The following is a 13,694-nucleotide window of genomic DNA, read 5'->3' as shown; positions in this document are numbered from 1 at the left end:
CCTTCTTGAAATGTCTTCTTCCTCCATGTTGCTGGCTACACAGTGTCTTTGCCGGTTCCTTTTCTCCTTACAGGTAAGTGCTAGGCTGGCCTGTGGTTTGTTTTGTTTGTATGTTTGATTTGGTTTTGTTTTTACAGAGTTTTTCTGTAGCCCTGGCTGTCCTAGAACTTGGTCTATAGACCAGGCTGGCCTCGAACTCACAGAGATCTGCCTGCCCCTGCCTCCCAAGAGCTGGGATTAAAGGCGTGCATCACCACCACCTGGCTCAGCTTGTGGCCACTACCACAGCTTCTGTTTCTATACCTTTTAATGGAGCAATCACAGGTAGCCACTGTAATCCTACCCATAAGCTCATGATTCCAAAATCTCACTTCTGTTCTGTGTTTCTTTCTCCACCATCTCCTTCAGAGCCAACTGTGACCTTGGTGTCCCTGTCTAACTGGTTACAGCAAAACCAAATTCTGCATTTCCTCCAGCTCCCAAATGTGCTTCTTCAGAGTCCTCCATCCCAGGAAACAATCCACTGTCTCTCTAGCTGTTAAAGGCCCAAATTTAAGCATCAACCCATTCAGTCTTTTTTTTTTTCTCATTCTACACTCAACTCACTAGCAGGACCATTGATTTTACCTCCAAATGTCACTCAAAGCCAGTGTCTCAGAGACTGTGACTAGCTTTGTCAGAGTTGCTATCATCTGTCACCTAAACTGATGCGCTAGCCCCTGGGAAGGGAGCCTGCATATAGAGACACATTCTCCAAACAGCAGCTTGGGTGGCCTGGAAACACACCTGAACATGTCATGTTGCCCACTTAAACATGCCCCTGGGCCAGGCACCTCACCCACTCAGCACGCACCTGAGCTCATGTCCCTTGTCTGTGGCAGCTCCCTACCGGCCTTGGCTGAAGTTTTGGCTCTCTACATTGGATGATGACCTCATGTGGCTGGCACTGCTGCCTCTCTGGCTGATTCTCCCTGCATGCCCCTCCCTGGCTCACCTTCCTCTTTTCTTCCTCAGGTATGCAAGAATGCCAGGCTAGTCCCTACCTCCTGGGGACTGTGCTCTGGAGAATCTTAGTGCCTAGTATGTTCTTCCAGTGAGAGTGAGTGGAATTCTATCCACCTCACACACATCTCGCCTTCACATCTTGCCCCATTCACCCCCCCACACCACAACCTAAAGTACCTGGAACCTTCTCCCAGATCAGCCAGCTCAAGGCTTCTGCTCAGCACTCATTGCCAGCTGGTGTTTTTATTTGCAACTTGTTTTGTTTTCTTTCTCCCCACTGGAATATAAACCCCAGGGAGAATTAAGACTCCCCGGGGCCTCGACCAGTGCCTGGCACCCGGCAGAGGCTTAGCACATATTTACTGGATGATGGAAGAATGAATGGCCCTGGGGGAAGGAGGCCAGGAGACGGGCTAGGACGTGCACAGCTATTTTGGGTACATGACAGCGGTGCTGGGGATGGGGAGAAAGGAGAGAAAGGCACAGGCTGGAGCTGGCATGTGGGGGAGGCAGTGATCCTCCTGGGGTTCATCACAAAGGCCAGGAAGAGGGGTGGGAAATGAGAACAACGTGGAAATGGTCTGAGTCTCACTGGGCATATGCGGCTGCCCGAGAGGGGTCTGAATGGACAATTCTGGATCTGGGAAGCCATACTGACCAGTGGCGATAATGCACTGTATTCTTGTGTTTGTGGGAGGTTATGAGACCTTTGAGACACACCTGGCTAGAAACAGGTTGCTGGGGGAAGCCCTTGAATGTTATATCTGACTCCGGTACTGGTCTCAGCACTTTGCTTCCTGACTGGACACCATGTTAATCTCTCACTACCATGCGTGCCTTTCCCACACTGAAGGAATGAAATCCCCTGAAACCACCACCACACACCACACACCACACACCACACCACCATCACACACCACACACCACCATACACCACCACACACCACATACCACACATCACCACACCACACCACCATCACACACCACGCACCTCACACCACACCACCATCACACACCACACCACCACACCACCATACACCACACAACACACCACCATACACCACACCACCACACACCACACACCACCATACACCATACCACCACACACCACCATCACACATCACACACCACCATACACCACACCACCACACACCACCACACACCACCACACACCACCACACACCACCACACACCACCATCACACACCACACATTACAACCACAACAACAACACACCACCACCAAAATTCTTCCTTCGTCATAGCAATGAGAAAAAGTCACTGGTAAATGGCACAGTGAGCCAGAGCCTGAGCCTGAGTTCTGGGAGAAAGTGGGCAAAGGAAAGAACAAAGCCAGCTACATAGGCACCTACAGAACTTTCCAGAAGGAGGAGCTAGTGACAGGCAGTGAAGTTGGAAGGAGCTGAAAGACAGGGTGAATGTCCAGAGATTGGGGCAAAGGGGTTTCAAAAGAGGAAGGACCAATCAGCAGGGATCCTAGGCCCTAAGGGTCATGTGGTCAAGAAGGACTCGTGATCTTGGCCAGGGCTATAACTGGCCCTCATGCCCATGGTACATGGATGGGGTGGGTGTCAGAAACTAGATGCCAGTGCCTTCTCTGTCCTTGTCCCAGCAGTAGCTTTCTTCCTTCAAGAATATACCAGCATCCACAAAACAAATGCTCACCGTTGTGTGGGGCCATGCTTCCTTTACAGACTGCTGGAAGCACTGGCTTCTGGGTACACAGCTGCACCTTGCTGCATTACCTCACCACATCCAGTCAGCCTCATGGAAAACAAAGCCTCCCGAGGCTTCTGTGTTCTCTACTGCTCCATTTGTCTTCAAGCACAGCTGAAGAGGGCAAGGACCACACTGGGTGTTCCTATTAGTTGCTTTTCTGATACTATGATCCAACACCGTGACCAAGGCCACTCGTGCAAGGGTTTATTTATGCTCCAGAGGAATAAGAGTCCGTCACCACCGTGGCAGCAAGCAGACATGGTGGCAGAACAGCTGAGAGCTCACATCTCAACCACAAGGAAGCAGAGAGCACACTGGAAATAGCACAGGCTTTAAAAACCTCCAAGTCTATCCCTAGTAACATTTCTTACAACAAGGCCCCCCTGTTGCTTCCTAAGGCTCCCTGAGCAGCTCCAACAACCGAAGACCAAGTATTCAAATGTCAGAGACTAGCGAGGCTATCTCATGCAAACCACCAGTGTTCTTCTGGATGCCTCTGGACACAAGTCCTCAAGAGCTGGTGCGCTGGGCTGCCTATCTGCACTTGGGCATGTGGTCTGGTTAGAAATAGGGCCAAATTACAGAGATGACTAGTCAAGTTGAGTTCACAGTGGACTAGGAGTCTCCTCACATGAAAACAGAGACACACAGAAGGAAGAGGACCGTGTGACAGAGGAGGCAGGGCCTGGGTTATATTGCCACATTATACTGGATGACAAAGGATGTTAACAGCCATCTGCCACTGGGGGAAATGACAGGGAGCTCTTCCTTACATCCTCTGAGGGAGCCTGGCCCTGCTGCCCTGAACCTCAGACATTCATTTCTAATAGTCATATTATATTTAGAGCCATAGGAGAAGAACTCGGTGGTCAAAGAGGAGTTGCTGATGGTGTCATTGGAGGGTCAGTGCCTATCTCCCACCAGCTCATCCCCCTGTGGCTGGGAGCCGGGTCCACAATGCGGCTTCCTCCATGATGCCTTCTTTGCTTTCTACCCAAGTAGCTGGGCTGAGGTAGCAATGGTTGTTTCTTTGGCCTCTGAAGGAGGCTGGCCTTTTCCCTAATGACCCTTTTTCGCAGGACATCACATTCGCTACTGTTACAAGAAGGCAAGGCGAAGCAGCTCCAAGGAGACTTGTTCTAGTCACAGAGAGGAGCTCTGTGCAAACCCACTTAGTGTGGCTCCAGATGCAAACAGCAGGAAGCTACTTTCCCTTGGTCCCAGGTACAGAGGCAACAGATGGCTGACTAGGATCCTCAGTAGCCCAGATGCTCCTCCATCTGGGTGCTGACATGATTCTCATGCTCAGTGCTAAGAGAGCAAGCAACAGAGGGCAGGGCCCAAGCAGGCAGACTTGCATCCCTGCTCTAGTTGGCTTTAACTGCCAACCAGACACAGCCTAGCATCACCTGAGAGGGGGCTCTCAGTTAAGGGATTTCCCAGTTCAAACTGGCCTGTGGGCCCGCCTATACAGGACTATATCATAATTGATGTAGGAGCACCCAGCCCACCGTGGGCAGCAGCATGCCCTGGGCAGGTGGTTCTGGGCTGCAAAGAGAGCTAACTAAACAGAAGCCAGCAAGAAGCCTTCCTACATGGTTTCTGCTTCTAGCTCCGATTTGAGTTCCTGCTCGGACTACCCTCGATGATGGATGGTGACTTGAAAGTAGAAACCCAATAAATGCCCCTCCCAACCCCAGTTGCTTTTGGTCAGAGGAAACTAGCTCCCCACAACCTGTGATGTGAACCCTAGGAAGAACGGGAAGGACTGACAGCAAGGAGATACCTGGAACAAGACACTGGCTGGGCTCAGAGGGGGTACTCATCTTGCCACTCAGCTCCAAGACCCTAGGATAAGACTGACTGAAACCATTTCTACTGCCACCTGTGTCCCCAAGGTCACTGCTATACACAAAAGCAGAGACTAATAAGCGTCTGTTTGCTCAAAGCCCATTCCAGATAGACCTGGAAAGCTCCAGATGGGGTTCTTGTCCACTCACTGGCCATAGCTTACTTACTGGCCAGCTCTGGTGACAGTTAAGTCTATAGTGTCCCTAGAAGCAGGACAGGGGCTTCCAGGCTTTAACCATACTAGCATTCAAAAACAAATTCTTGTGAACATTGTATTCTATGCTGTGGTTCACAAAATTAACTTTTGTCTCTTTGTCCACCGTGTGGGGAAATGACACCTTTGGACTGTCCTGGGTCTCTGCTTACCCATGTCTGTTCTCTTTCATGTAATCCAGCAGGACCAATGAGGATGAATGATGGCAAGGTGGGCTGGACAGTGGGAAACACAGACTGGTCTAGGAGGACCTGGGTCCACTCATCAGAGGGCCCTAGAGTGTGTCTTGTGAAGAAGTGTCCAGAGGCCTCTCAGGAGCATGTGCCACAGCCAGACAGCACACAGGTCCTCTAGATCCCTAGGTTCCTGTAGTCTTGGGATTGTATGCAGTGTATCTATGCCTATGTGATCCCCCAGCCCTGGAGGGCACAGGCAGGAGTTAGAAACCAGCCAGGAGGGAACCATGTGCCAGAGCCAGACCTGTTTACAGATGCACCTCTCCCATCTGTCTGCACAGAGGGCAGATCAGACCAGACTGAGCTAGGAGGCCAGGCCTTGCCTTTTCTTCTGTCTCTCTAGACAGGGTCTGGGTCTTCGGGATGCTAGGCCAAAGCCAGGGTGCTAGGAGAGGGTAGGCGTCTAATCTCTTCTGCCCTGTGAGCAGCAGGAGACCTCTAGCCTGCTTGAGTCTGGCATGGGAAGCAGGCACCTGGATAATGAAGTTTGAGCTCCTAGCCCCAGCTTCCTCCTTGCCTGAGATAACAAGGTCCCTCCCTCCCTAAGGTGAAGTCATCAGGCTTGTCCAGGTGACCAGTCCAGGAGAGCTGCCTCCATGTCTCATTCCAGTTCTCTCAGCTGTCAGAGAAGCAGTACAGCAACCTAAGCTGCTTAGGGAAGTTCAAGGAGACAGCGGGGTTAGGAGTGGGGGCAGGGAGCCCATGAACCTTCCCGGCCCACCCTTTGGGAGAATCAGATGTCTACAAGGAAAAAAAAAAAAAAAAAAAAAGACAAGACACTCACTGTCCCTTCCAGGGACAGAGGCCACCTAGAGGTACCACAGTGTCTAGAAGAGTGTCTGCCTTCTGTGTCCTCAGCTCCAGGGTTAAAGTGGTGAGTAGCCTGGGCTTATCATCTGATGAACACAAATACAGCTGAGATAGCCTTAGATCTTTGTACAGCCCTGGCAGGCAAGGAGACTCAGAAGCCCTACCCAGACAGTTTCCTGAGAAACAAACCTGCTGGCTTGCCTCCCTCCAGCCTGGAGCAGGGCCCTTTTGCAGGCCCTACTGTTCTGACCATCTTGGGGGTCCTAGGGTGCAAATGACCTGGGACACTTGTTCTGGATCTGGACATCGGGTAGAAATGGCGAAAGTGGCAGTATTCAGAGCCTGGACAAAGATGGAGGCTTTCCTCCGCTCTGATGGCTCCTCCCGGGATACACCTTTCATCCCTCTTAGCCTGGCTGATGCCTGCCTGCTCCGCCTTCAAGTGGCTTTTCCTCCACTAAGGAAAAACGCTCAGCAGATAGGGCTTTATTCCCAGCGCCCAGTGGGGAAACTGATTTGAAGAACTCCCTAGGTCTTGAGAGGGCGTGGCAGTCCGCAAGGCACCCGGCTGCAGCATCTGCGCCTCCCCCTCTGTAAGCCCCTTCCCTCCTGCGGAGGTTTGGGGACATAAAGTGTCTGCGCCACCGGACCCCACCTAGATGAAAACCGCTTTCTGCTGGGCGGGGCTGCGCACACCAAAGCTGCATAGCAGACAAAGACGAAGCAGTGGGGACGAACACTGCTGCAGAGACAAAGATTGCTGTGAGGACAAAGGCGGGGCCGCAGCTGCTGCGTGAGCGCGCACGGTTCGCGCTAGTGCTCTGCGCTGAGGGACCAGGCGCCCCCGCCTGGCCTTGAGTCTGGTAAACAAGTCCATTGTTTAAAATCGATAAAGGCAGAAATTCTCGTCCCCAAATGGTCCTCGGCTCTGAGGCAGGGGAGGGGCAAAGAACGCTCCCCAGAGTCGGAGGAGGGCGAAGCCTGTAGGGACAGCAAGGCTACCAGCCCCGCCAGCCCAGCGATTTTGCGCATCCCGGTCCCCTTTCCCAGCTAGGAAGGGCTTCGCACTCTTCCTATGAACACCCGCCGCTCTGCGGCAGCCGGCGTGCCCTGGAACCCCACGGGACCCGCGTCACCAGTCGCTGCTCGAAGAAAAGACCCCGCATTGCGGTTGCGTGCGCGCGCGCGCGCGCTCGAAGGGGAGTGAGTGTGTGCAGGGCGCGCGCTTCCTGCCCGCCCGCGTTGCCCCAAATCTCTGGGTGCTGCAGTCTCCCCGCCCCACCCCCGCCTTTGCACACACGTCCCGTCCCGTCCCCACCCCCACCCACCGCTGTCTAGTGAGCTGTGATGGAGAAGGCGCCCAGTGACCGCGGCGAGGCAGGGACTGAGCTGCTGCGGAGACGCGAGAGGGGGGAGAGGGGAGGGAGAAAGAAGCTTACCACCGCCCGGCCACTGCAGCATCTGCCTCCACACAAAGCTCACCGCCAAGCCAGCCGGTTGGCAGGCGGCCAAGAGACCCCCGCCCTCCTACTGGCTGTCTCAGCTGTCTCCAGCACTGGGGCAGATTATGCCCATGGCAATCTCGGAGCTGCTCCCCTCCCCACGGACCCTCAGACGGGAGAAATGTGGGCAAACCATGCACATTCGTCTAGGAGCTCTAGAAGCAACGGGGATGCTCCCGGATTCTCAGCCGGGTGGGGTCTCACAGTCCAGCTGACCCCACCTCTTCTCCCCCTCCCATTATTTGAAAGAACAAAGGGAAAGGAAAGCTACCAGGTCCCTCTGTAGTAGTGCTCTGGGCCTTAGTGGATAGCAGGCTGGCCTTCCCCAACAAGGCAGGACCAGAGTCCCTCGGGGCGGCTCCCATATGTGTGGAGCTAGGGTTCTAACTGGGTCCTGAATGATAACAAAACCAGTGTTGCTCAGATGCCCCCCAGGTCATGATGCTATCTCTCCTGTCGTGTGCCAGGGGCTGGGGGTATTTCAGATTGCAGGCTTACAGAGGAGACCACTCAGTCTTGGAGCAGGTGCCCAGCTTAGCAGTAGGTCCCCTCCCAAAGGCTTGATGTGGCCCAGGACCCAGGGGTGTGCTTGTTATGAGGTGGTCAGGCTACTTCCTCTCACAGCAGACCTCCCTGCCCTCCGTTAGTAATAAGAACCAATAGGCACACCCGGCTTTCTGGGCTTCCAGGGACCAGCAGATGTTTTGTGTGCTTGAAGGCATTGCTTAGCCTGAGACTCTGCTTTCAAGACAGGACCCCACTGTCTTGAAAGACTAGTCCCAGCATCCTTGGGTTCTACTCTGGCAAGGCTGACTGGGTCACTGTATGAGAGCCAGAGCTCCTGCGAAGCTTCCTGCTCCATCCCCCATTTACAAAACTGAAACCGGATTTCCTGACTAGGAGCCCCTGGTCTCCCTGCCCTTCTCTGTTACATACTGCAGGTCATCAGCTCATACTGGCTCCAGCCTCAGCCACAGATGCTGCTGCCAAGACCAGCACGGTGCTCCCAGGCAGTGCTGCCAGGGTGCAGATGCCTGCTGACCCCAAACCACCTCTGGCAATAGCTCCGAAGAGTTCATGGGCCAGGGCAGCTGCCAGGCATCCTGTGGCCTGGGCAGGGGAGACGGGGGTGGGGGGGAGCAGGGGCAGTGATAAGGTTGGGCTGTACACATTGAGTTCTAGAAAGACCTGTATATATAGGGTCTGAACCAGCAGCCAATGGGAGGAAGGCTGAAGTCAGAAGGCAACATGGTTACTGTGTGTGAGTGGTACTTAGCCCTTCAACATCCAGGGACTGTGCAACTTCCAACAAAGGCACCCCATGACCTCTATGACCTCCCCAGATACTTAGGCCTAGGTCTTGGATTTGTACCCTCTATACAACCTTACCCAGGGCTTGCATCACGCCCAGGTAGGGAAAGCAGGCAGCCTCTTACCCTGGAACCCCTCAGAACGTCTTTGCCAATTTTTTTTTTCCCTGAAGAGACTCTGTTGCACCCTGGGTGAAAGAAACTTATCCATCAACTCAAGACCAAGGCCTCTGATTCTGGAGGCCTCTGCCCCTCCACAGCCAGCAACTCTACCACCTCCTTTGTGGTATACTTTCAGCCACAGTCAAGAGCCAGTGCTGTCTTAGAAGCTGTACAGGGCACAACCACGATGCTGGCGTGGTGGGAGTGTAAGCTTTCAGGAGGAGGCATGGCTAGTTATCTCAGGTACACAGCCTGGAGACCCAGGGCTCTGAATTAGAATAAAGCCTGGGCCTGAGGTGCTCCCACAACACCCACACTGCTCTCCTGTCCAGGAGGTGTGGGGCTGGGCCATGCCTCTAGAACCTTCTTCCTGTAGGAAATACAGAAGCAGCATTGAAGGGGCCTAGTAGCTGCTTGGATTTGCTGCTGGGGCCCTTACAGCTCTTTGTTTAACTACACGGACACCTTGACAGGTGTGACAGCTGCAAGCCAGCCTCACAAACTCCATCTGTCCCCAAGAGGGGCTGAATTAAGATGGGGTGACACAGGCTGACCAATGGCATCTACACAGTCTGATGGAGGACTCAGTGGTCCTCCCTTGCCAGGCCCTGACACCCTTCTTTTTTCACATCTACACACCAACTCTTCTCCTCCCTCTGCACCCAACAAGTAACAGAACGCCGTCACCATCCTTACCGTCCAGTGACAGCCAGTCGTGCTGAGAGGAAGGGAGTGTGGGCAGAGCCCGAGCTTTGTACTCAAACACCACCGAATTGGAGATGATCTGATTGTTGAAGGCAACTTGTAGGGTCACAAGACCCGTGTCATGGGCTGAAAGTCAGAAAGAGAGAGGTCAGGGTGAGCGCCCCTCCTCATTACCCTCTTCCAGTGAACAACCAATTACAGGGCTAATAACCAGTTATTAACTCTGCCCATGCCTGTCTATCCCATAAGGCCCAAGGGTGATGCTTGTGGGAAAACTCTTGGCTCCAGATTCAGCAGGCATCTGGCTGGGATCCCCGAGGAACCTCTGCTTGTTTTTTTTTTTGTTTTGTTTGTTTGTTTGTTTTGTTTTTGAGACAGGTTCTCATTGTATGTATAGCCCTGGTTTGCCTGGAACTATGTAGATCAGGCTGGTCTCAAATTCCCAGAGATCTGCTTGCCTCAACCCCTGAGTCCCGGGATTAAAGGCATGTGCCACCACACCTGGCAAGCTGCTGTGGTTTTAACTGTGTTCCCTGAGATGGGAAGGGACCTGAGCTCAGCACAGGGGGCTTGCCCCATGCATCCTTCCCAGGGTTGGAACATCTGAGGATTGTATTTATTTCGCCTATTCCTGCAGCCGTGTCCTAAATCATTTCATATGACATCATCAATGCTTTAGGAGCTCCTCAGCCTTCTGCTGACAGCCAGCATTCCGTCTGTGGTTCTTACTGTGGCCCCTGTTGGCCAGGTAGCTACTGAGTCAGAGATGCAAACCTTGTGTTGCCTTCTGATGACTGGGAAAGCAGGGGCTTGTAATCTAGCACACACTCGGGGCTTGGTGACTCCTGCATGAGCTGGGTAAGTGCATAACATATTCTCATTAGCAGGAGAAAAGCTAGATGGAGGTGGGAACCTACTTCTGCTGGGGGGGAGGCTGCTGTCCTGTGGTCTCCGTTGATATCTTGGGGGCTGTACTGTGGCCCCCAGAGATGTCTGTAGGCAGTGGTGGCTATGCTAGGGCTTTTTCCCCTAATAGGGGTCAGGTTATGTTTTCTGGACACTGCTCTTCTGGAGCTGGGAAACCAATACTCAGGGCCACCCCCAGCCGGCCGGCCGGATTTCCAGGGAGGACGCAGGGATCGTGTTACTGTTTGAGCTCTTGGCTTTCAGAATCCTAAGGGTATGAGGAAGCCATCCAAGTCAGCTGCTCCTCGGACAGGGTGAGGCTCCGGCTTCCCCCAGAGGACATCTGTAGATCCCAATTCCGATGGGAAACTCAACTCATCGGCCGTGGCCTCTCTCCAGCTGAGGTGTGTGGAAAGCAGGTCTTGGGGAAATCACTCTCCAAGTGTGACCAGTAGGTTTTCCTGCTCTGATGCAGGATCCAACCGGGAAGGATGGGCTCCATGGTAGTGCGGGTCATGTAGGACCTCCCATGGCGTTTCTCTGGACAGGGATCCCCAACTGTATCCAGAGTCTTCTGCCATCAGACTACATCCCTGGGCAAAACTCCAAGATCGTGGTTACTATTCTCTCCTACAGACGTGCCTGGTTTACCAACAGGAAGGAAGGGCTGTGATTCCACAGAGCAGCTCTACTCTCAAGGTGGGGAAGCTGTAGTCTCTGGTGTCCAGGGTCCCAGTGGAAGGCTGTTGGCCACTGTCCTGACATGAATACAACTCACAGCACTAATGAATGCTGCAGACTCTAGGGCATCTCCACAACCTCAGAGATACAGTACAGGGCGCCCTGCCACCGTGTGGAAGGTGTCAGGCCCAGCTTCCTTGTCTTCCTCTCTCCCACAGAAAACCAATCAGCAGTTCCTGGCCCCATTCATTCCTCTGTCTCCTTGGCTCTTGTCAACAACCATACCTTGCCTGTGCTGACACTAGGGCCTCCTGCTGAAGGCAACAATGTGGGGGGCGGGCTGTCTTGGGGAGGCTATCTTGTGGGAGGTTGTCTTGCAGAACCCTTAGAAGAGGTTAGTTACCAGGGGAGTCTTCTTCTTTAAAGGTTACCCTTAGCCCTGTGCCCCTGGCTTTCCCATGTAGGTTACTGTTCCTCTTAACCCATTCTCCCAGAATAATTTTTTTTTTTTTAAGACAGGGTCTTACTATATAGCCTTGGCCAACCTGGAATTCACCATGTAGATCAGACTGGCCTTAAACTAAGAGACCCACCTGCCTCTGCACCCCTCACCCCATCCCAGTATTGGGATTAAAGGTAGGTGCTAGCACACCCATCTTTAAAACATCTTTTAAATACATGATTTAGAACAAATCACTCCGGTGCCTAAAAACAATGACTTCCCATGCAAGTACCATTAAATTAGACTCCAATTTGCCAAACCTCTCCCTGCCTCAGGGCCTCTGTGCTCCCCTCATCGTCTTCCTGTTGTGACACTTTCTTCCACCCTTTCTGAGACTGGCTTGGTGCCATCCCTCTCCTGCCGGCCTCCGGGGGGTGTGCCTCCCATGTCTGAGAAGGGATTGCTACTGTGTACATCCTCTCCACTTGCCTTATTGCATCTCTTGGCTCATTTGTTACTTTCTGTCTCCTGTAGCAGCGTCGGCCCCCAGCAGCCGAGACTGTCAGTTCAGACCTTCACACTCAGTGCCTGTCAATATCAAGATCCTATTCTAACCATCCACAACTCTGCAAAGTGAGCTGTCTTAACATGGGTTCTGCTCACTTGGAGTTTCATCTTCTGCCTTCTGATGACTTCCTAGGAGTCCGGACGGGGCTGGCAAGCTAGCAGACATCTTGGTAGACCCCTCCACTGTTTACCTCTCATCCACTGTACCACCCCTGCTTGGTAGCCTGACTTGACTGACTGCCCCTGGGCTCAGGACAATCCCAATCCCAGTGTCCACTATTGCAGTGGTAGTGTGAACGTGGAGGAATTCTGTTCTCTGTCAGGTTTGGTTTTGCCCAGGCAAGTGCACCAGGCTGCCAGGCCGTTGGCATCTGTGTTCTTTGGACCTTCTCTCCCTTCCAACCTCAGCCTCTAAGGTGGCCTGGCTTGTGTTCACCTGCCTTTGAGACCCTTTTCGTTGGCAAGGTCAGTTCGGTTCTAGTGTCTGGTGTTTCTCCTTTAAGACCAACTTCAGTTTCCTCTGTGAGACCCCAGGTGACATCCCTAGCAGCTGCACCACCTCCCAAGGATGCAGTAGGTTGACTTGACCCAGCCTCTTTGGAGTAGAAGCTCTTTGAGTCAGGTACCCTTAGGGGCTTCAGTCTAGGCATCCCTCAATCCATGGCAAGCAGAAGATTTGAAAATGATGAAATAGTGAATGAGTGAATCAACCAATCAATACACCCAACAGGACCCGTTTCAATGTGGATGTTAAAACTGATACATCCTCACAGGACATGCTCTGTGAGGTTGGCTGCCAACAGGAGGTGCCCAGCTGTCAGACCATGGCACTCACTCTCTAGTTTTGCAGTATCTGGTTGGAGACAGGATACTTTAGAAGTGTCCCAGTAACTAGGCAAAGAGGCCTGGGTGGACTCTGTATATTAGCACTGGGACCCAGAAGTGCAGTGAGGTCAGGAGAATACCTAAAGAGACCGGAATAGCCCCGGTTTCCTCCCCTCTGCCTTTGTGAGAGGGGCACTAGAGGCAAGAGCTTCATGACCCTTCATCATTTCATGCTTCTAGCCATCTGGAAGAAGTCTCTAAAGACCAAGGTTCAGAGACACCAGTATCCAAGGTGAAGTTACACAGATGGCATGTGACTGACCAGGACATAGCTGGGTGGGATTGAGTCTAGCTCCCAGAATCCTCTGGGTCCTGACCTGGGATGCAGAGGTCATACAAAGCCAGTCCTTTGTCAGGAGCCTGAGGCAAGGTCTAGGGATTTAGCCAGGTACAGGAAGCTGCATCTATTTATAGGCCAGGCAAGGCTCCTTCCACAGCAGGTGCACAGTGGACAGTTTAATAGCATGCCGCCCTCTCTTCTGTGCTGGGATGGGCTGTCTTGGCCCAGGGTAGCCATCTGGATGGCTGCTGTCCAATTTCAGCAGGGTTGTTGGGAGGACCTGGGGCTGGGTAGGCCCTCTGGAGACAGCTTTGGAGCTGGTGAGCACTGGGTGGGGTGTGGGGGGGGCTTCTATAGGTGCCAGTCTTGGCTGCCTGAGGCGTATGGGGTGAAGGAGGAA

The 13,694-nt window shown here is 53.1% G+C and overlaps 1 protein-coding gene across 1 annotated transcript in view; it reads right to left on the bottom strand.

The window, feature by feature from the left end:
* Positions 1-13,694, bottom strand: part of LOC100762490 (calmodulin-binding transcription activator 1) — an 831,381-nt gene that overhangs the window by 61,868 nt on the left and 755,819 nt on the right. Inside the window, exon 11 of the mRNA XM_027398331.2 lies at positions 9,525-9,659. Coding sequence (XP_027254132.2) covers positions 9,525-9,659 — 135 coding nt within the window. The remainder of the gene's footprint in view (positions 1-9,524; positions 9,660-13,694) is intronic.

This window comes from Cricetulus griseus, chromosome 2, assembly GCF_003668045.3.
Source record: "Cricetulus griseus strain 17A/GY chromosome 2, alternate assembly CriGri-PICRH-1.0, whole genome shotgun sequence".
Taxonomy (NCBI): Eukaryota; Metazoa; Chordata; class Mammalia; order Rodentia; family Cricetidae; genus Cricetulus; species Cricetulus griseus.
Note: the sequence above shows the minus strand (reverse complement) of the source record. Positions and strands in the feature narration are given on the sequence as shown.